General features: G+C 67.3%; 3 protein-coding genes across 5 annotated transcripts; 1 reads left to right on the plus strand and 2 right to left on the minus strand.

Moving 5' to 3' along the window:
* The first annotated feature begins 1,613 nt into the window (after positions 1-1,613).
* FSCN2 (fascin actin-bundling protein 2, retinal) lies at positions 1,614-7,240 on the plus strand. Of its 2 annotated transcripts, none has more exons than XM_032429782.1 (5): positions 1,614-2,522; positions 5,482-5,638; positions 6,265-6,390; positions 6,668-6,906; positions 7,011-7,240. In XM_032429782.1, the coding sequence occupies exons 1-5, from the start codon at positions 1,697-1,699 to the stop codon at positions 7,214-7,216; spliced, it is 1,554 nt and encodes a 517-aa protein (XP_032285673.1). In that variant the 5' UTR covers positions 1,614-1,696; the 3' UTR covers positions 7,217-7,240. The 2 variants fall into 2 exon arrangements, with proteins under 2 accessions (XP_032285673.1, XP_032285674.1); XM_032429783.1 differs by having other exon boundaries at positions 6,265-6,386; positions 6,739-6,906.
* A 1,052-nt stretch (positions 7,241-8,292) lies between these two features.
* On the minus strand, positions 8,293-9,463 carry LOC116648023. Its single transcript, XM_032429784.1, has one exon. The coding sequence runs from the start codon at positions 9,442-9,444 to the stop codon at positions 8,365-8,367; it is 1,080 nt and encodes a 359-aa protein (XP_032285675.1). The 5' UTR covers positions 9,445-9,463; the 3' UTR covers positions 8,293-8,364.
* FAAP100 (FA core complex associated protein 100) lies at positions 8,338-18,644 on the minus strand. 2 transcript variants are annotated; one of them, XM_032429781.1, is made up of 9 exons: positions 18,442-18,644; positions 18,085-18,203; positions 16,326-17,260; positions 15,018-15,174; positions 13,425-14,191; positions 13,183-13,319; positions 12,524-12,640; positions 10,668-10,754; positions 8,338-10,302 (listed from the first exon to the last, which is right to left on the minus strand). In XM_032429781.1, exons 1-9 carry the CDS (start codon positions 18,604-18,606, stop codon positions 10,171-10,173), a joined length of 2,616 nt encoding a protein of 871 aa, XP_032285672.1. In that variant the 5' UTR covers positions 18,607-18,644; the 3' UTR covers positions 8,338-10,170. The 2 variants fall into 2 exon arrangements, with proteins under 2 accessions (XP_032285672.1, XP_032285671.1); XM_032429780.1 differs by having other exon boundaries at positions 13,183-13,322.
* Between the last annotated feature and the right edge of the window lie 1,790 nt (positions 18,645-20,434).

The following is a 20,434-nucleotide window of genomic DNA, read 5'->3' on the forward strand; positions in this document are numbered from 1 at the left end:
TCCAGCCCTCAGTGTCTCCCTGTGCCTGGCAGGGCTGCTGCCCAGGGCTCAGAGAATGGAGGAAGGACTCCTGATCTTGTCTGCCCTGCCCGCCCCCGGGGCCTCACATGCCCAGCCCAAGGCCCTTGCACTCGCCTGGACCCCCACCGCATGGGGCCCTGTCACGGCCTCCAGAGGGGCGGAGCGGAGCTGCCTGTGGCACCAAGGGCCACGAGGCTGTGGCTGGAAATGCCCGGGCCCTGAGCCCATTCCCCGAGGGAAGCCTGAGGGTCACACGCTGCGATGAGGAAGAGGACACCGCGGCTGGCCCAGGCCCAGGCCGGGCAGCTCTGGTTTCACTACTTGGCTCCCAGCCCCTGAGGCAGGTGCAGGAGACAGACGGGCAGGGTGCGGCCGAGCAGGCCCCTTGCGGGTCCCCGAAGACGGCCCCCTTGGGCTCAGTGGGGAGGGAGTCTAGCCAGGTGGTCCCAGTGGCGGGGGCTGGGAAGTGCTGGGGTCAGGGGTGGCCAGCTTCCGGCCTCTCCTAGCCTGCTGGCCACATCCCTCTGCTGAGAGGGCTCTGCCCCACAAACCCCCCTGGACCAGACCCTGTAAAAACGCTGCAAGTCAGGCCAGTCGCCCCAGCAACATGAATAGCAGTTAGGGGTCCCCGGGCCCACGCAGCAAGGCTGGCTTCACCCTAGCTCACCCAGGAAGGGGGAGCAGCCTCGTGGGCTCCTTGAGGTGCTTACGGCACAGGGGTCAGCCCAAGGCCTGGTCCTCTGACCCTGGGTCCGACAGCCCGCCGCCTTCAGGATGGCCCCTGCCCACACTCTCGTGTCACCTTCCCGCTGCGTGGTCCTCCAGGCGGTCCAGGGGCCCTCTCCCGGTCCCACAGAGCCAGGCTGCCTGGCCTGATGTGAGTGCGACCCTGGCTTGGGCCAGGGTACCACGGGTGCCAGGATGGGGGCGCCTGGGCACACCTAGACGCTCCCTGGCACCACGACCCCTGGCTGCCACGTTCCTAGCCCAGGCCACCCTGGGGGAGGTGTCGGGCCCAGGGCTGCAGGCTGCAGCCGAGGGGGACGGTATGGGACTCCAGCTCCAGGCTGCCTGAGTTGGGGGGCCTTGCCGGGCTCCTGGCACCAGGAATCAGAGAAGCAGTAACTGGATCTGGCTGAGGATCTGGCGGCCGCTGAGGGTGGAGGGCTGCGATCGGGTTGCGGCCTCGCTGAGTTTTCCACCAGGCAGCTTTCTCTACATTGGGAAGGAGCCGGGCTGGGCTGGTGAGTCTGTGCAGTGGGTCTGGGGGCCCTGACGCGGGGGACAACCAGGAGAAAGCCCAAGAGGCGCAGGGGCCAGGAGGCGGGGCCCGGGGCTCGGGCTGTAGGCCTGGGCAGCCGCCAGTGAGTACGGGGAGGTGGTCAGCCCGCGGCGGGCGGAGCTCTCCACCCCTGCAGGCCCTGGGGCTCAGGCCGCTGGGCAGTCCACGAGTGGCTGAAATCCAAGCTGGGGTAACACAAGGCAGCCGCTGTCCCTAAGCCGGCACAGCCCTGATCCGCCCTCCGCCCGCCCTCCGCCGCCCGCGGGCCCGCAGCCACTGGTCAGAGGGCAGCAGGTCCATGACGCCGGCCGGGCCTCTGGGGGACCTCGGGGGCCGTGAGCACGCGGAGAGAGCCTCCCAGGCCCCTCGTGGGGCGCCGGGCCGGCCCTGAGGATGCCCACCAACGGCCTGCACCAGGTGCTGAAGATCCAGTTTGGCCTCGTCAACGACGCTGACCGCTACCTGACGGCCGAGAGCTTCGGCTTCAAGGTCAACGCCTCGGCGCCCAGCCTCAAGAGGAAGCAGACGTGGGTGCTGGAGCCCGACCCGGGCCAGGGCGCCGCCGTGCTGCTCCGCAGCCGCCACCTGGGCCGCTACCTGTCGGCGCAGGAGGACGGGCGCGTGGCCTGCGAGGCGGAGCGGCCGGGCCGTGACTGCCGCTTCCTGGTGCTGCCGCAGCCCGACGGGCGCTGGGCGCTGCGGTCGGAGCCGCACGGCCGCTTCTTCGGCGGCACCGAGGACCGGCTGTCCTGCTTCGCCACGGCCATCTCCCCGGCCGAGCTGTGGACCGTCCACCTGGCCATCCACCCGCAGGCGCACCTGCTGAGCGTGAGCCGCCGGCGTTACGTGCACCTGTGCCCGCAGGAGGACGAGATGGCGGCCGACAGCGACACGCCCTGGGGCGTGGGCGCGCTCGTCACCCTCATCTTCCAGAACGGGCAGTACTGCCTCCGGGCCTGCGACGGCCGCTACCTGCGCAGCGACGGCCGCCTCGTGGGGGGGCCCGAGCCCCACGCCCGCTACACGCTCGGGGTCAAGGCGGGCAAGCTGGCCTTCAAGGACCGCGACGGCCGCTACCTGGCGCCCGGGGGGCCCGCCGGCACGCTCAGGGCGGGCCGCAGCACGCGGCCGGGCAAGGACGAGCTCTTCGACCTGGAGGAGAGTCACCCGCAGGTGGTGCTCGTGGCCGCCAACCACCGCTACGTGTCCGTGCGGCAAGGTAACGTGGGCGCGGCTGGCCACGCCGACCTCGGTCCGGGGCGCGCCGGGGGGAGTGGCGGAGGGCTGCTGGCTTCAGGGTCAGGAGGAGGGGGTCCTTCTCAGGACCACTGAGCCCACGGCGCGCTGGACAGCCGCGGAACGCAGGACAGCGGTGCCCAGGCCCGCGGCCGTGAGGGGCAGGAGGGCAGGTCCTGCCCACGCGGGGCTGGCCCCCCACTCCCTGCCCCGCCCCTTCTCTTCTACTGCTCCATTTTCTGAGCTTTACAGGAAATTGGGGAGGGGCCAAGGACAGGACAAGGAGCCATCAGTGGGCAGGGCCCTTGTGCCCACTGCCCGTGCCTCACCAGTGGGGATCCTCATCCAACCCAGGAGTGGAATGTGGAGGGACCTTGGGGTCCCTCCAGTCTGGGGGCCTCCCCCGGGGCCCGGGCTTCTTGGTGGAAGGCACGGTCTCTGCCAGGTGGGTGCAGCCTGGCTCCCCGTCAATCCTGGAGCAGTGGCCACCTGCCTGCTGTGACCAGTGGGCCTTTGCACATGCGATCACACGTCTGTGAGGTGAACACGGGCAATTCCTACTTCCCGGAGACGAGGCTGAGGTCCCAGAGTGGCCCCTAGCCGGGCCCAGGCCAGCAGTTACCACCGCCTCCTACTTGGGCTCCTGGGTCTGTGCCCCCAGGAGTGGCCGGGCACGCCCTGACCTGGCCCACGGCCACCCTCCAGTCCCGCTGGCCGAGGCCCAGCCGCGAGCACTCCGGAGGGCCCCCCTCCCCCGCCTGGAGTCAGGGTTCCCAAGGCCAGGCGTGCACCGCGATGGGCACTCCACAAACAGCTCCTGAACGCCGGTCTGGAACGTGGCCAGGTCCTGCGGCACGACGGACAATCAGCCCTCGTCCTTCCCGGCGCGGGCCCTGCAGCCTGGCCACAGCGCTCTCTGGCTGTGGGAACCCCCATGGTTGGTTTGTCCACCGTGTGAACCGCGTCCTCTGTGAGGCGGGGGAGGTGCTGGACACAAGGGCGCTTGGACGGGCTCGGGTGGTGAGCAAGGCCGCGGTGCCGCTGGTGGGGGTGACAGAGACCGTGCTGGTGGGACGGTGAGGGACGGCGCCGTACGGACTCTTCTTCCTTCCCTGGACCCCCTGCATCTGACGGTCTGTCACGGGGGCATCCCCGACTAAGGACGGGATGGGCCTTCCCCTGTAGAAGCCAGAGGGACCCCACGTTCGCCTGCTCACTTCCTTTGCAATAACCCTAGGGCATGGGACCTGCCCCCAGAGGTTCAGTGTTGACTGGGCAGCGAGTGGTTGAGGAAGCAGGATGTGACAGGATGTCCCCGTCAGTCCAGGGGAGGAGGCAGCTGGAGCTGCGGGTTCTGCCGAGTTCTGGTGCCTTGATCCCAATAATTTTGCTGGCCAGGCAGCCCCCAAACCTGTCTTCTTCCACATGGGGTGTCTGGGAGCACCCTGGCTGGCCTTCAGTGACACAGGGGAGCTCACAGAACGGTCCCCAGTGGCTCAAGCCACGAGGACGTCACCTCACATAAACGAAGTCTGGAGGCACGGGCGTGGTGGGGTCCCAGGCAGGACACCATCGCCGGCTCAGTGGCGTCTTCAAACCCTTCACTCTCTCCTCCTTGTGGAGCTGCTCACGGGGGACAGCTCTGACCTCGGGCTGGTGGCCTCGTGGTCACAGGACGGCTCTGCTATTCCAGCTGCGTGAGTCGGAAGCCCCTTGGCCGCAGTCTGTCTGGAGGGCGTGTGAGGGGCGACGCCGGGGATGCCGGTGGGGTCGGCCTCAGAGGGGCCGCGGGGCAGGCATGCAGCCCGACTCGGCAGCCCTCTCCTCCTCCTGCCCTCAGCACCTGCGGGGACGGGTCTCCCACCTCCTTGGTCTGTTTGTGTCACCTTCTCCACGAGCCATCCCCGTCAAGGCCCACGGCACCCACGGGCATTGGACAAACTGTCTTTGTTGTCTGAGTTGTTAACTGATCACATGCCCGAAGCATCAGGTGCTCACTTAGTTCAGTGCTGCGGACGGGACGGCGGGGATGGCGGGGACTCATGCAAGAAGGGACACAGATCCCTATCTGGGCAGCTTTGGAGGGAGCAGCCTGGGGAGCTGGTGAAGGACGGCAGGTCTCACCCTCTCCAGCATAGGCCCTCCTGGTGCCCGCCCTACCTTCCTGGGGACGGGGCTGGACAGGATCTGGCCCCGACCCTCAAGCCCCCATTTCCTCCCGCTCCACCAGCTGGACACGCTGGAGCCCGGCCTCTTCGGGGAGCTCTGTGATCTGCCACATCACTGGAAACAGGGGCGTGGTTTATGGGAAGATCCTAGAGATGCCAGCCTGCCCCCTGCTCCCCACCCTGGGCATGGATGCCCCCAGTTCCCCCCTTCCAGGAACCCCAGGCAGAGCCCCAGACAGCCTTGCCCTCCCTCGGGACTCCCAGGAGACCACACACGTGAAAAGCGGGCTGGGGAGGGGACAGTGGATCGGCCTCTACTCTGTGCCCAGGAGTGGACCCCAGGCCCCAGCTGTGCCCTGGGCCATGGCTTGGGGAAGAAGGACCCCACTGTGCCCACCCAGTGGCTTAGGAGTAAGTTATAAATAGAGGCTGGTGTAAGTCCTGGGTCGAGAGGGCAGCAGCAAGCAGATTACCTGATGATTAGCAGAGGCAAGGGATTTGCTGGCATGGAAGGTCTGGCTCCTGGGGCTGTGGCAGGAGCTAGGCCAAGGAACTTTAGGGAACTGGATGTAGAGGTCTGCACTGTGCCCACGTGGCCATGGGCACCGCCTCCTACCCTCTGAGAAGTGCCTTCCAAATCTTAACTCCAAAGAGTTCTAGATGAGAACCCCTCTGCCTTCAGGGTTTTCCCAAGAGCATGCTTTTTCCCATCTTTCTGCTCCCCACCCCCCACCCAGGGAGAGGCGCGAGGGGCTTCCCATATCCTCCCTCCAGGGGTCAACGTCTCAGCCAACCAAGACGAAGAACTGCATCATGAGACCTTCCTGATGCAAATTGACCAGGAGACAAAGAAGTGCACCTTCTATTCCAGCACCGGGGGCTACTGGACCCTTGTCAACCATGGGGGCATCCATGCCACAGCCACACAGGTGTGAGTGCACCATCCCCATCTCCACCACCACCACCATGCTCACCATCACCACCTCCATCACCACCACCATGCCTCCTCCACCACTTCCACCATCACCACTATCTCACCATCACCACCACGATCACCTTCTCCATGCCTCCCCCACCACTTCCACCATGCTCACCATCACCATCACGATCACCACCTCCATGCCTCCTCCACCATCATCACCATGTTCACCATCACCACCACGATCACCACCTCCATCACCACCACCATGCCTCTTCCACCACTTCCACCATCACCACCACCACGATCACCACTACACCTCCACCACGATCACCACCACTACGCCTCCTCTATCTCCACCATCACCTCCACGACCACCACCACCGCCACCGCCACCTCCTTATCACCTCCATCTGCACCAGCACCTCCACCATGAGGACCACTGTAGCAGCCCAGCCAAGAAAGAATGCCCACTGGGGTGAGGGGTGGCTCTTAATGGTGGTGGGCGTGTCAGTGGAAGGCAGGTGCCCACTTCTCCCCCTGGGGGTTGGTGCTGGGCCTGAGGGGGATGAGAAAGCCTGACCCTGAGCTCCCCCACGTCTTGCTGCTCTGAGGGGACTTTACCCTGACCTTCCCAGTTCTGCCAACACCATGTTTGAGGTGGAGTGGCGTGGCCGGCGGGTGGCCCTCAAGGCCAGTAACGGGCGCTATGTGTGCATGAAGAAGAATGGACAGCTGGCGGCCACCAGCGACTTTGTGGGTGAGCACTCCTCACCAGTTCCAGGGAACTGGGGCCGGGCCCTCTGCCCACAGACCCCTGTCACCTAAGAATCGGCCCCTCCTCCCTGTACAACTGCCCAGGTGGCCCTTGGCATGAGTCACACTTGCTGGTCAAGATAATCACTGTGGACATCAAGGAGCAGTCACAGCCCAGAACTTCCTTGTCTCCACTGTATATTTGGGGAACCTGGGGCTTGGTGGCGGCGGGCCTCTTGCCAAGGTCACAGGAGGTCATGGCAAGGGCAGATATGGGCCCCCTCTGCCCCCGGGCCCCACCCATCCCCGGAAGGCAGTGGGCAGGCAGCGGCCCCTCAGCCCCTACTCCCCGCCAGGTGAGGACGAGGAGTTCATTCTCAAGCTCATCAATCGGCCCATCCTCGTGCTGCGGGGCCTGGACGGCTTCATCTGCCACCGCCGCGGCTCCAACCAGCTGGACACCAACCGCTCCGTCTACGAGGTCTTCCATCTGAGCTTCAGCGACGGCGCCTACCAAATCCGAGGTGCGGACGGGAGTGCGGGGCGCAGGGCAGGGGGCTTCTGCGGGGAGGGGAGCGCGGGGCGGGGGGGCCCGGGCAGCCCCCCGCCGACCCCGGCCCGCCCCCAGGCCGCGGCGGCGGGTTCTGGAACACCGGCAGCCACGGCAGCGTGTGCAGCGACGGCGAGCGCGCCGAGGACTTCCTCTTCGAGTTCCGCGAGCGCGGCCGCCTGGCCATCCGCGCGGGGAGCGGCAAGTACCTGCGCGGAGGCGCCTCCGGGCTGCTGCGCGCGGACGCGGACACGCCGGCCGGGGTCGCGCTCTGGGAGTACTGAGCGGGCGGCGCGCCCGTCCCCCCATTAAACCGTGTCTGTGACGCAGCGGCTGGCGGGCTCCGTGGCGCCGCTCGCGCGGGGAGGGCTGTGCGCGGAGGGCCAGCGCCTCTGCCCCGGGGGTCCCGGCCGGGGCCCTCCACCTCCCCATCCCTCAGCGCAGGACACCCAGGGCAGGCGAGCGTGGCCGGGAGGCGGGTCCAGCGGGCGGGACGCCCCCGCCCCACCCCGTCCCCTCCTGGGCAGGGGCACCCCGGCACCCCCTGGGCCCCGCCCCCGCCCTGTGCGGGCGCCACGCAGCTGCTCCCGGAGACCGAGCGGAACTGGGGTGGGGGGAGCCGCTCACAGGGTCTGGGGGTGGCTCTCCTCCCCAGGGGCAGGGTCTTAGGGAATCCCCCGCGCACCTGAGGCGAAAGCGACCCCACCCCTCCCAAACAGGGTGTGAGTGGCCAACCCTGGGGAGAAGGCCCCTCTCAGCCCAGACAGGCGGCTCCAGGTCTCCCACTCCCACCGCACGTGTGGCTCTCACCCCCCACCCACCTTGCCCCAAGCAGGCTGGATGCCAAGATAAGGTCTGTGGTCCGCCAGCTGGCATCCAGGCACTCCCAGCCCCCCAGGACCCCCACCCGGGCCAGTGCCTCTCGGCTGGGCTGGGTGACCCAGGCCATCAGAGCCGAGTGGGAGACACGGAACCTGGGGGCTGGGGGAGGGGTCAGGACACGGCCGTGTGGCCTAGGGCCTGAAGGGAGGATGAGACCAGATGCCCGGCCCCTAAGCCCAAGTCCCTCCCCGTGACTGGGGCCTGAAACCCCTCCAGTGAGTCCAGCCAGTGTGGTCCAGTCGGGACTGGGGCGCTTTGGGAAGGGCGTGCAGAGCGGATGTGCCCAATCAGAGCGGGAAGGAAGGGACCCCCCCAGCCTCTCCCCAGCGCCCTCCTCAGCCCCGCCTGCTCCTGACCTCACTGCCCACCCCCCACCCCCGCCTTAAGGACAGAGGAGCTGGACCCAAGTGGGCCCCCTGGTCAAGGTGGGCTTAGTTAACCCTTCGAGGACCAGACACGAGAGCCCAGAGGCTGCGGAGGGGACAGGTGGCTGCCTGAGCCACAGCCTGTGCTGCCCCCTAGTGGCGCCCAGGGCAGCAGGGTTGGGGGCTCACCCGCCCAGGGCTTGCCGCCAGTCATCAGTGTAAGGGCTCCCCTCTCCTGACCTCTGCCAGAGGGTGCACTTGGCCTCAGACCCTTGCTGAGCGGGGGAGGGGAGGCAGGGAGGAGTGCCCGGGTGTCCCCAGAGGGGCCAGCTGGGGTGGCAGTAGGGATGCCCCTGCGCCTGGGAGGAGAGAGGCTGGGACTGCGCGGAGGCCATCCTCTGGTGGGCCGGAGCTGTGTGGGGGATGGTGAGCCACGCGCAGCAGAGGCTGGCTGAGGGACCCCTGGTGCTCAATGTGGCGTCCCGTCCCCGATGGGGCGCTGACCGGGCACCCCAGCACGAGGCTCCCAGGGAAGCTCCGGCCTGTGTCCCATTTGTCTTACCCCCCACCCATCCCCCCTCATTCACGAAAGTTTCACAAGATTCCACTTTATCTCCTCTCAGCTGGTTAGGTGTCCAGGTCGTGCGTCTCCTTTTCTGGAGACTAGGTGGCGGGCCCCCAGCGACTGCCCTGCCCCCACCCCGCCCCTCCCCACTGCTGCATCTCCACCCCCGGGAGGACGCGTGCTCACGCCTCTCCAGGGTTATCCTTGTGGGCAGGAGCGAGGCTGCCTGTGTGGGGAGCGGGACGGTGGGGCCCAGGGGCAGCCCAGTGAAGCCCGGAGGCTGGGGACGTGCTTCCAGCGCTGCTCGGCCCACACCCCGCATCCGCCCACACCCCGCATCCGTGCCCACCACCACCGCCCAACCTCCGGCCTGCAGGCTGTGTGGCGGCCGCCCACTCTCCCGACTCGGACCCGGACTCCCCACTGGCCCCTCTCCCTCCTTGGGGACGAGGGACTCGCATGCCCCGCAGGCCAGGTGGGCACGTCGCCCCAGTGCTGGGAGACCCCCTACCGGCCCCCACGACCGCGGAAAGACCAAGGCAAGGTTCATCCGAGCATACCCCTGGGGAGGCCCAGAAATGCAGCTCAGAGCTGCCGCCCCAAACACACACACACCCAGAAGCCGAGGCAGCTCGGCCCGAGAACACTTGTTCTGCAGCAGAGGAGGCTCGCGGCTCCCGCACGCGCAGAACAGCACCATGTCAAGTCCGAACGGGGGTCACCCCCCACTGCTAACTGCACCAGCACCGGAGGGAGGCAGCTGGGGGGCTGCAGCCCACCGTCAGGGGCCCTGGAAACAACGCACAGTGCTGGGCGCTGGGCGCAGCCCCGGCCGGGAGCACCTACTGGGTGAGGGTGGGAGCCACAGGGAGCGGCGTCCCAGCTGGTGGCCTCAGCAGCGGCACAGACGCAGGGCTGAGGGGCCCCAAGGGGGACGAAGGGGTCTGCGCGTGGTGGGCGTGGGCAGGCGGGCAGCGGGGCGGTGGGAACAGCAACAGTCACAGACACAAACCCGCAAGTCCCGACCCCAGAAACCTTCTCCGTGGCCTGACTTCTGCGGGGAGGGGAGGCCGCTGATCCAGCCCCAGTGCTCCAGGCCAGAGACTGCCCAGCTCGACCAGGTGCCGCGGGGAGCCGTGGGTGGCCGTCCAAGGGAGGGGAACGCTGTGGGCCGGCTCGGGCCAGGGTGGACGGGGCCGCAAGGGCAGAGCCCGGTCCCCCAGGCGCCTGTGATCAACGCGCTTTACACACGCCCTGGAGCAGTCGCGGCCCCGTGTCCCGTTCAGTGGCCCAGCTCACCTGCCTTCCCCCACCCCACAGCCACAGCCAGGGTCAGGAGGCGGGAAGCAGCCTCTGGTGCCCTGGGCGTCTCTCCGTAAAGCCACAGGGGCGCCTGGCTTGTGGCGGGGGCGGGGCCCACGAGGCGTCACAGCAGGAGGAGGCTGGGGCTCCGGAGCTGCCCGTACACCTGCAGGAGCCTCTCGGCAGTGCCACAGGAGCTGGCGTCGTCCTCCGTGCACAGCCGGTCCCGAAGGGCCCGCACCTCCCGCAGCAGTGTCTGCGGTGGGGACAGGCGGCAAGAGCTCAGAGCCCCCACCTCCCTGCCGGGACACCCACGATGCACAAATCCTACTTGGGATGTGGCAGGTGACCTAGGAATGCAGGGGACATGCAGCCAGGCCCCCCTCCCCAGGTGACAGGAGGGGCCTAGTGAAGGTGGACTAGCAAGAGGAGCAAGGAGCAAGGCGGGAGACAGAAGGAACCGCACCCACCCCGCCCCCTGCCCCGACTCTGGGCTGAGGACTGGGCAGGCCCCCCACTGTGCCGGGTGACACCTGTGTTCCCAGAGGATCCCAGCCAGGGATGGTCCTCCCTGACCAGGCTGGCGGGAGGCCCCGGGGACGGGAGCTGGAGGGGCCTCACCTCGTGGTTGATATGGATCTGGCGGAGATACTGCACACGGAGGTCAGGTGGGCTGGAGCTCTGGGCAGCCTGCTCCACAACCATCCTCTGGGGGCGGGGGCGGACAAGGGGCAGGTGGCTGGAGAGGATGCTCCCCCCCATCTGGAGCCGGTACCCAGGGCTCCTGGCACCTGTCCTCCAGCACCATACCACCCCCTCTGTGTCCTCCGCTCCAGCCCCAGCCTGACAGTGGAGGACTTGGAAGTCACTTTCTCCTAAGTTCCTGCCCCTCCACCTCCTCCCTCGTCCCCACAGAGCCACCTTCCACCACCCCATCTCCCATCCTTTGTCCCAGGCCTGGTGCCTACTGCCATCACGGGGCCACCCAACCTGCCCCACTGGCACATCCCCTCGGCACAGCCCGCTGTGGGGCTGGTTCTGGTCCCGCATTCCGGGGGAAGCCCAGGCAGCTCCTGGGGGCTCAGATCCAAGCTCCCAGACAGGATTAGGCAGCAAGGCCCCCACCGGCCTCTGTGGCAGGCTCTGCACATCTGGCAGGGTCCCCCAAACTCTGAGCGGCCAGGAGAATACAAACTGGTTCTCAGGTACACTCCCATCACGGGGAACAGGGCATCAGCTGACGGAGGACAGACTGGGGTGTGCAGCCCACGTGAGGATGCCCCTCAAGGGAGCATCTGCAGCCCTCCCTGTTCGGAGCCAAATTCACCCGGGAGTGCTGCCCCCAGCAGCTCGGGGACTATACTCGGACATGAGGTCCCTGCAAATGAGCGAGGTAGGACGAGCTCCTGCTGGGGCGGGGGGGGGGGGGGGGCAGGTCTAATAACAAGCGATCAGGACACAGAGGACAGTTACGTGCAAACGTGGGGAGAAGCTGTTTGCGTGACGTGGAGAGAGGCCTTGGCCTCCAGCACTGAATTCTTGCTGTTTATGCCCCTTCTGTGACTGTCATGGCAACACCAGGACACTGACCTCCCCCTCCTGCCGGGGGTCCAGGCAACACGCTCCTTCCCCCAGCATCACACTAACCACACCTCCTGACCGCCATGCTCATGCTCGGCAGGGTCTGGAGACAGCCTGACACGGGGCAGGGGGACCTCGGTCTAGGAGGCTCCCCTCTGGGCAGACAGAACGGGATGCACTCTGGGAGCTGGGCGTCCCTGTGGGGAAGGGCCTCCTCTGATGGCTTGAGGAACTCGGAACTACACTCCTGAGCTGCGTGTGCCGCGTCAGGCCCATCACGGCGCCACACGGGGTGGCCGTGGCGGCCACGGGCTCCTGAGTGGCGCCCACCTGCCTGGGGGCACTGGTGGGTCTAAACCAGCGGCACTCAGGTCCTCATCAAAGCCTAAAAGCCTGGCCTACAGGTTCTCCGATTCTCAGGGTCTGGGTGGGGCCTGGGAATGTGCATTGGTAAGTTCCCAGGTGAGGCTGAGGGCTGCCACTGCAGAGTCCTCTGTGGCCACCAGGGCCACAGTTGGAAGCGGCGGGAGGAGATGGGCCAGCCAGTGCACACAGCCCCAGCGCACGGCCTCTCCGCACAAGGGGTTCCTCGGCCAGGCAAGTGCAGGGACGTGGAGCTGACCGCGGCAGGAACACGCGCACCGTCCTCCTTTAACCTAGCGGCCAGGGGGCTCACGGGAGCCCAGCAGGGGCTGCCAGCACACCGGGGGGCAGCGTCTGCTACTGAAGGGTAATCAGCAAAGCTCCCCCACTCGCCTCCCGGGCGCCCCCAGCTCCCCTGCACAGCACGTGGGAGCAGAGGAGGAGGGATGGTCCTGCGACCCCCGTGCAGGCAGCCCCGTCGCCCACAGTCCCATGCTCCCACCACTGCCCGCCCCCGCAGCAGGCCCACAGACCTGCAGACGCCCGATGACCGCGTGGTGTGCACTGCCCAGGCTGGCCAGAGACGAGCTCTCCACCTGGATCTCCACGGTCTGCATGGGCCCTGCGGTGCACAGGTGGGTCACAGCCACCTGCAACACAGGACGAGCCTCACCGACCACGCGCGGCCCTGCCCCACCCCAAGGGCAGCTCCACCTGCCCTCAAGAGGCCCTGGGGCCCCCTACTCCCAGGCCTGGGTCTCCCCACCCCACGTTAACTTGTATCAGAAAGACCAGCCAGCCAATCCACAGTGGCCCGTTGGGAACGTGTGTCCAGGAGGAGTCCTGTTCCCTTGGAATCTAGACCCACGGCACTCACTCTACGGCCAAGTGACTCTGTGCCCACCCCACCGTGGACAGCCCATGCCTGGACCACCCCTACGGCCCACACTGGGGCCACGAGTGCCAGCTGTGCACGGGGTGGGGGCCCACACGTGAAGGATAAGCTGGTCCCCATCGGGACCCCGCAGCCCTGCAAAGGCTGTTCCAGCACAGCCGGGCCTCAGACGGCGCATGTCAGAAACCTCTGGAAGGTGGGGACCGACGACCCGATTCCTCTCAAGCAGCCCAGAGACAGCTGGCTTGGGGATGCCACTCGGAGAAGCCTCTCCCTGGAGGGCGGACCCCCGCTTGCCTCTCGGATGGTAAGGTGCAGGTCAGTGCCATCTGGGGCCACTCCCTGGACCGAGGACAGCCGTCGGGCCCGCACGACATCCAGGGCCGTGTTCTCAGCGAGGAGCCACTGCAGGGTGGCACAGCCCAGGGACGTGCCTGCTGGACGGGGGTGCCGCCATGAGCTCGGGCGGGGCCTGAAGAGGGAGGAGCCCCGTGTCCCCAGGCCCTGAGGCCACAGTGACGCCAGCCACCACCACCAACCTGCGTGACTGTCCCCCAAGGCGGCCCTCAGAAGCTCTGCGGACACCTTGATCGTGGCCACTGACGGGGGCAGGAACTTGGCCCGCAGGGAAGCAGGTCCCGCCGGCTCGCTGCGTGGCCCGAGAGATCCCAAGAAGGTGTCCACAGAGTCGCTCACCGGGCCGAGCAGCCCAGGGGCCTGCGTGTGGGGTGTGGCCAGGCCAGGGAAGCGCAGACACTGCAGCATGTCCACAGTGTGCTCGCTCAGGGGCAGGCAGATGCCGTCCTGCTCAGGCAAGACGTTGGAGGGGCACTCATCCAGAGAGGGGTCCGTGAAAGACTCCGAGGGGGCGAGGGCCCCGCGCACAACCTCCCTGAGGCTGTAGTGTAGTGCGCAGGACACGGTCAGGGGCAGGTCCAGGGTGCCATCCTCCCCAGGGCCCAGGGGCAGCGTCACCTCCCGCCGATCGCCAGGGCCCAGCCGGTCCACGGGGACGGTGTAGGTGGTGGCCGAGCCAGCTGCGTCTGGGTCTGAGGCGGGGGCGGTCAGCACCTGCACGCACAAGGCCCAGCCCCGGTCCAGACTGAGGCCACTGTTGTTCTCCAGCCGGCAGGTGGCCGTGAGCACGTCCTGCGGCTGCAGGCGGCTCCAGGCGGCGGTGATGGTGCACGAGATGGGCCTGGGGCCCTCCCGGCCGGCCAGCAGGACGCAGCTCACGTTCATAGCTTCGTTGAGGCACGTCAGGGCCTTGTTCCGCTGGTCAACTGCCTTCTTCAGAGAAGACACTCTGGAAGGAGCAAACGTGGCACCCGAGGGAGGGGAAGGAGGCGTGGTGGTGGGCCCCTCGTCCCCTCCTCCCAGGACAGGAAGACACCAGAACCTCGCTCCTTGACACACACCCCGTGAGGGGCAAGCTGCTGCCTCGGGGCGCAGCGCTCCGGTCCCGCCCGTGCCACAGCCCTTCCAAAGGGGCCCCCAGCCGTCTGACCCAACCCCTGCTCTCAGGCAGCAGGACCACTGCGGGCAGAGGATGGAGCGGATACAGCCCACGCTCAGCAGGCCTGGCCTCGCTCCCCGGGCTCCCGGCCGCCGCCAACCTCGTCAGGGCCACGTGGGCCCAGGGGCGGCTGCGCCTTCTCAGCCATGTTCTGACTGGGCCCCTTCGCTCCGCCGCGGCCGCACGTGACAGCCCAGAGGACAGCAGGCACTTCGGAAACGGCCCTAAACCACAGGGCACCAGGGCCTACAGACTGTCACTCCGCGCCGCACAGAAGGACAGGTGAGGACTGAGGGGAGCCCCGTTTCTCTGAATGGGTCAGAGGAAAAGGCCGCTGGGGCCTTTGCCGAGACAGGAAGGCAGAGGCCCCCGAGGAGCGGGGTGCCCTGGGGGAGGGCCGAGGAGCCGGCACGGGCAGTGTGCCTGTCCGCTAGCAGGGAGAGGTGTGCGTGGGGTCTAGGAAACGGGGGATGTCCCTTTCACCTGCTGCCATGCAACGTGGCATCTGGGGCTGTCCCTGGGGTCAGAGGCCTGGGCCGACGCCACCACCCAGGACGCCGCCCCCGCGGACGCAGCACTGGCCTCTGCCCGAGCCACCGGCAGCGCGGCTGCTCACCTCTCAGAGACGGTGCCGATTCCAGAAAGCAATTCCTTAATCTTTTGGCCAGTATCGGCCATAGCGGCTCTGGTGGGGCACGGCATCTCAGAGCTCAGGTCCAGGCTGCAGGTCATCAGGCGGCCCCTGGCGGACAGGGCCAGGAGCCTGGCACCACCTGAAGATGCACACCCATGGGGCCCGGTCAACGGGCGGGGAGGGGCAGGCTGCTGGAGGCACAGGACAGAGATCGTCGGCAGGCCCGCACCCAGGTGAGAAAGAGCGGGTCCCGGAGACGGAGCTGTGGAGCCCCGGATGCGCACCAGGGCCCGGGCAGAGTCCCTGTGCACGTCCATCTCATCGCACGTTCTGAAGGGCCCTCCTGGGGGAGAACGCTGGCACACAGAGCAGCTTAGAGCCATGTGGGGAAGGGGTCTAAACGGGGCCAAGCAAGGACCCACGTGGGCCCCTGAATCAGCCAGGTGCAGCTGGACTTTCAACGGGCCCCTGTGGTCTGCAGGGAAGAGCTCCACACTCACCAGGCCTTTCCGGAAGCCTGGGGGCTCTCTAGCATCTTCCGTCCCCTTCCCTCCCCTGGGCTCCACCTCCTGCAACTGTCTGCTTGTCTCCCACGCCCACTGCCACTGAGGCCCCGAGCCCCAGGCCGAGGTGGGGCAGCCGGAAGAGCGAGGCACGCGCAGGCCGGGCTGCAGCCTGGCACCGCCGTACTCGCGGCCGTCCTTCCCTGCGGCACAGACACTGGCCTTGTCCCCTCGGAGCGCTTCCTCCGCGATGAGTACGGCCCCGTGGGCCGTCTCCTCGAGAACGTGCGCCGGGGGAGGGTGGCTCTGTCCTCGCCCCACAGCCCCGGGCAAACACAGCTACCACCTTCCCCGGTGCCGTCCTGGGAAGCCACATCCAGCGCGCAGCTCCGGCGCAGAGGGGCCCAGGGGGCAGGCCGCAGGGGAAGCGGGGCAAGCGTTTCCTAGCCTTCAGAAACACGCCAGGGCTTGGCCGGAACCCACCTGAATCTCCCGGGACTCCCCACCACAGAAGACCTGTCTTGGAGAGATGCCCTTGCCCTGCGCCGCCCAGGGGCAGCCCCCGCCCCTACCCACATGGGACACACACCATCAGGCACCCCCGGACCCCGAGACAAGTGCCAGCCTACAGCAGCTGGGGAGAAGCCTGCCCGTCAGGTTTGCAAAAGACGGGAACGTAGCAGGGAGAGAGGATGGGCCAGTTCACAGTGGAGAAGACAGCCCCACGGAAAGTCCCACCCCTACCACGACACGCTGTGGCATCTCCGGTTTGAATGGCAGCTTGTACCTTCGGGCACCTCGGAGGACACAGAGAGGGTGACGACGCTGCAGATGCCTAAACCAGCTGGACACAGCAGAGACGGCAGGCCTCCCGGGCCCCCCTCGGGGGCACGTCCCCGAGCCAGGTCCACGACACAGAGCTCCGAGGGGGTGCTGTGGTACACGCGGCCCCCCCCCCCACAGGCCGCACAGAGCACAGGCCCCGGCAGCCGGTACTCCTGCAGCTCTGGCACCAGAGTCCCTGCCTCGTCCCAGCTGGCCTTGATGGCCAGGATCCGGCCACCGTGACCAAGTGCCACTAGGCAGTCAGGGTGTGTGTCCTCCGCGTCCTCGGGCAACGACTCTGTCTTCAAGGCCCCAATGAGAACGACGGGTTCCTCCAGGTGATGGAGGATCTTGACAAGGGCCTTCGGGTCGCCTGGGGACAACCTTGAGGTGACCAGGGTCTTCAAGACCACACAGCAGAGCTGGCCATCGGGGAGACCACAGAGGATCACTGGTGATTCTAGAAGGGAGGCATCAACTCCAAAGAGTAGCCCAAAGAGGGCCTGTTCCAGCGAGAAGCCCCTGGAGCCCCGCGTACGGGTCTGCAGAGCACTACTGCCCGGAGGAGACACACAGCACAGCACTGGGAGGATGCGGGGGGCTGCGGGCTCCCCGGGGGCCCCAGCCAGGGGGCTGGAGGTGGACAACTCCACCTCGCCAATGTGGCCTCTGGGTCTGGCGCCCTCCCCTGGACAGGGGCACTCAGACAGCTGTACCTTCCACCGGGCAGGGCCCTGTGCCAGGGTGACCAGCGTGTCATCGACCACAGTGAAAGCGCACAGAGTGTCATCCGGGAGCAGGCAGGCATCTGGGTGCACGGGGATCACAGTGCAAGGGGGCTCGCCGTCCTCACTGTCCTCGCTGTCCCTGTCACCCCCATCACCTCGGTTCACAGACCTTCAAGAACCAAGCAACGGTGGGTCAGAACACGTATAAGCTCTCTTCCCAGCGACGCGCCACTGAGCACACTGGGCCTGGGGTCTTCCCAGGGAGTGACCTCGGTGCCCATCACGGCCCCTCAGCAGTGTGGGGAAGGCCCACCCGGGAGCAGATGGCCTGTCACATGACCTCTCATCGGCCCGCAGACCGCTGTCATCAGCACCAGTCACCCCGGGACACACACACAGCAGGATGTATCCAGGCTTCCAGAAACGGGTTCGGGAGAAAAACCCTCATCAGTGCAGAACTGTAAGACCCCCGAAGTCTAGCCTGTGAATCCCACCCCTACCTTCTTAAGTCCTGAGCCAGTAGGGAGCGTGGGCCATGTCTAGCCTCTGCCCTGGAGCATGGGAGGGGCCCAGCTCCTCAATATCGGCCCCCTTGACTGCCTCAGGGTTCAGGGTGCTTTGCTGTGACGGCTAACTGCAGAGACCCGCCTAAAAGGTGTGCCAGGCCAGCGGGGACAGGGTCCTGCCTCAGGCTGCACACTCTGCAGCCCGAGCCCCATTTACTAGGGATGCTCCTTGGGCAGGAGCCTGCTGCAGATGCTGGGGGCTGGGGACACCCCAGGCTTCAGAGCTGGGCCCTGAGCCCAGCAGCCCTCCAGGGCCTCCAGGGCAGGGCTGGTGCGTGCTCACTGTGACCCTGACCCAGGCCCCGCCGCGCGTCTAGGTCGCACGGGGCAGTGTTTGAGGAGACGGGGTGGGGTGGCCAGGGCCAATGAGGAGTGCCCCGGAGGCCGGGGCAGCCTCCCCCACGCGAGCTGCCCCTGTCCCCGTCACCTGCTCGCCTGGTCCAACGACAAGCAGTAGATGCCTTTCTGGGCGCACAGGACGTAGAGCAGCCTGCCGAGGGCCCGGAGCTCCAGGTGCCACACCTGGCCGGGGAACCTGTACACAGCCTGGACATCGGGGACAAGGCCGCGTCAGGCCAGCCGCGAGGAGGAGGAGGGGAGGCAGAGCACGGCACCCAGTCCTTAAGCGAGCTCCTCCCAAAGAACCAGAAGCCCCTCAAGTCTCCTCGCCCCGACCCCTCGACCGGGGTGGTCTGCCCCCGTCCCCCCGCCCCCCCGGGGGCTCCAGGGGCCCGACCCCTCCCCGCCCGCATTCTCCTTCCCGGGGCCCCCGCCCGGGGCTCACGGTCAGCAGCCTCCCCTCCTGGTCGTAGACGTAGACGAGCTCGCTCCCGGTGGACACGAAGATCTCGGCCCCGTGGCCCAGCACGCGGGGCTTGCCCGCCGCCAGGCCCCCGAGTGGGCAGCGGAAGCTCTCCAGGTACTCGACCCGCGGCTCGAAACCGGCCATTGTGTGGGCCGGCGGCGCGCGGAAGCAGCTCCGTCGGGGGAGGGGGGCGGGGGGCGCGGGGCGCGGGCGGGGGCGCTTTACGGCTGCCCACGTCGCGGCGCGACCTCCGCCGTAAAGCTGCCCGGGCGGGGGCGGGGCCGGGTCGGCTCGCGGGCTCCGCGGCGTCGGGGGGTGGGGTCCCGGTCGGAGCCCGGGCTGGCGGGCCGGCGGGGGGGCCGCGCCACTGCGAGCAGGCAGGTGGACACGGCGGTTTGCCAGAGAGCCAACGTGTTTGAGGCCAAACGCGGGACACCCCAGAGCCTGCGCTCGCGGACCCCGTCCGCCCTCCGCGCGGCCCCAGGCGCCGCCCGGGCTTGGGGGGAACCTCGCGGCCTGTAGCCCCTCGCACGCACGTGCGGGGCTTCGGGGCCCCGGTGGTTGGGCCCGAAGTCGCGTCGCGCCTCCCTCGTGCGCCCTGGAGCCGGGCCGACTCCGGGACCCCGCCAGGACGCGGGCTCCCTCGGGCCGGAGCCGGGGAGCCGGGGACCAGCCGAACGCCACCTCCTCGGGGCAGGCGGCCCACTCCTAAAGCGATTTTGTGGGGTTTCGGGGAGCGGTTGGATTTCACGGGGGATGGGTCACCGCCCTCTGAGCAGCTGAGCTGCGCGATTCCCGCCCCACCCCCAGGGTCTGAGGTGCTGTTCGTGGGTGTGTTGGTTTGGGCGATGGGTCACCAGCAATCAGTCTGGGGTGAGGGTGAAGCGAGACACCTCTCCTCCCACCACCCTGGCGGCTCCCCCTCATATTCCACAGGGCTTTGGAGAGAGGTGCTGACCAGAGAGGGGCCAAGAGCTCTCTTCTGGATGAGTCAGGAGACCCAGAGCGTCCCTGAAGGGTGTCTGTGGATGGAGAGGTCAAGTACATCTCATTCCTTTAAGGCCACGGGAGAATCTCCAAGGCCAGACACTCATGAGCGAGAGAGGCATCTGTGGGGGCGTGTGACCAAGCACAGCACGCTGCCAAACGTCCCCTGGGCTTGGACGTGAAGCTGACCGACCTCACGGAGGCTGGCACGTGCCAGGACTCAGAGCCGGGACAAGTTCAGACCCCTCTTGTAGAGGTTGAGGTGGGCACTCAGCCCCCAGGACAGTGGGCAGCCCGTTTCTGGGTTGAACTCCATGTGAACTTGGCATCTGCAGTCCATCGTTTGCCCCTTTTGCTCCCAGGTGAAGTCTGGGCTGGAAACATCGTCCGGGACGAGGAAGACTGACTCCCACTAGGCCTTCCTAATTGAGAAGTGAGGGCAGGCTCCTCTCCTAGGGGAGGGCACAAGTCTTCTGGGCCAGTCTTGACTCCCATTCCCTGTGAACTGCCCCCCTCCCCCCAGGACTGTCCTGCAGAAAATGAGCACGTGGGGAAGTGGATCTGGAAGGGGGTGGGTTGAGCCAGGCAGGCCTCTCCCCTACCCCCCGTGCCCCCTCCACCCGGGTTTAGCCCTTGGCTGGCCAGGAGGCCCCTGCAGACATTGTTAGGTTGGGTCCCTACTCCCTTTGCTGTGATGTAAAGATTTATGATCAACAGTCTATCTAAACAAAGACAGGGGCCCTGAGTGCTGACCCCTGGTTGACAGACACCCACAAAGGGCTGAAGGTCAGCTCGGACGGCAGTGGGTGATGCGGAGTAAGGCAGCCGCCCACGTGGGTATGCAAGGTGTGCACTCCAGTGCTCTTTATGCCAAATCTGCGGGCAGCATAATCTTCCCAAGGTCAAGTGACACCAGCAGCCTGGGGAGAAGCCACGTGTGCAGGGCAGCTGCAGGCTACGCTGGGCACTCCTCACAGGCAGCACA

The sequence above is a fragment of the Phoca vitulina genome, unplaced genomic scaffold, assembly GCF_004348235.1.
Source record: "Phoca vitulina isolate PV1807 unplaced genomic scaffold, GSC_HSeal_1.0 scaffold41, whole genome shotgun sequence".
NCBI lineage: Eukaryota > Metazoa > Chordata > Mammalia > Carnivora > Phocidae > Phoca > Phoca vitulina.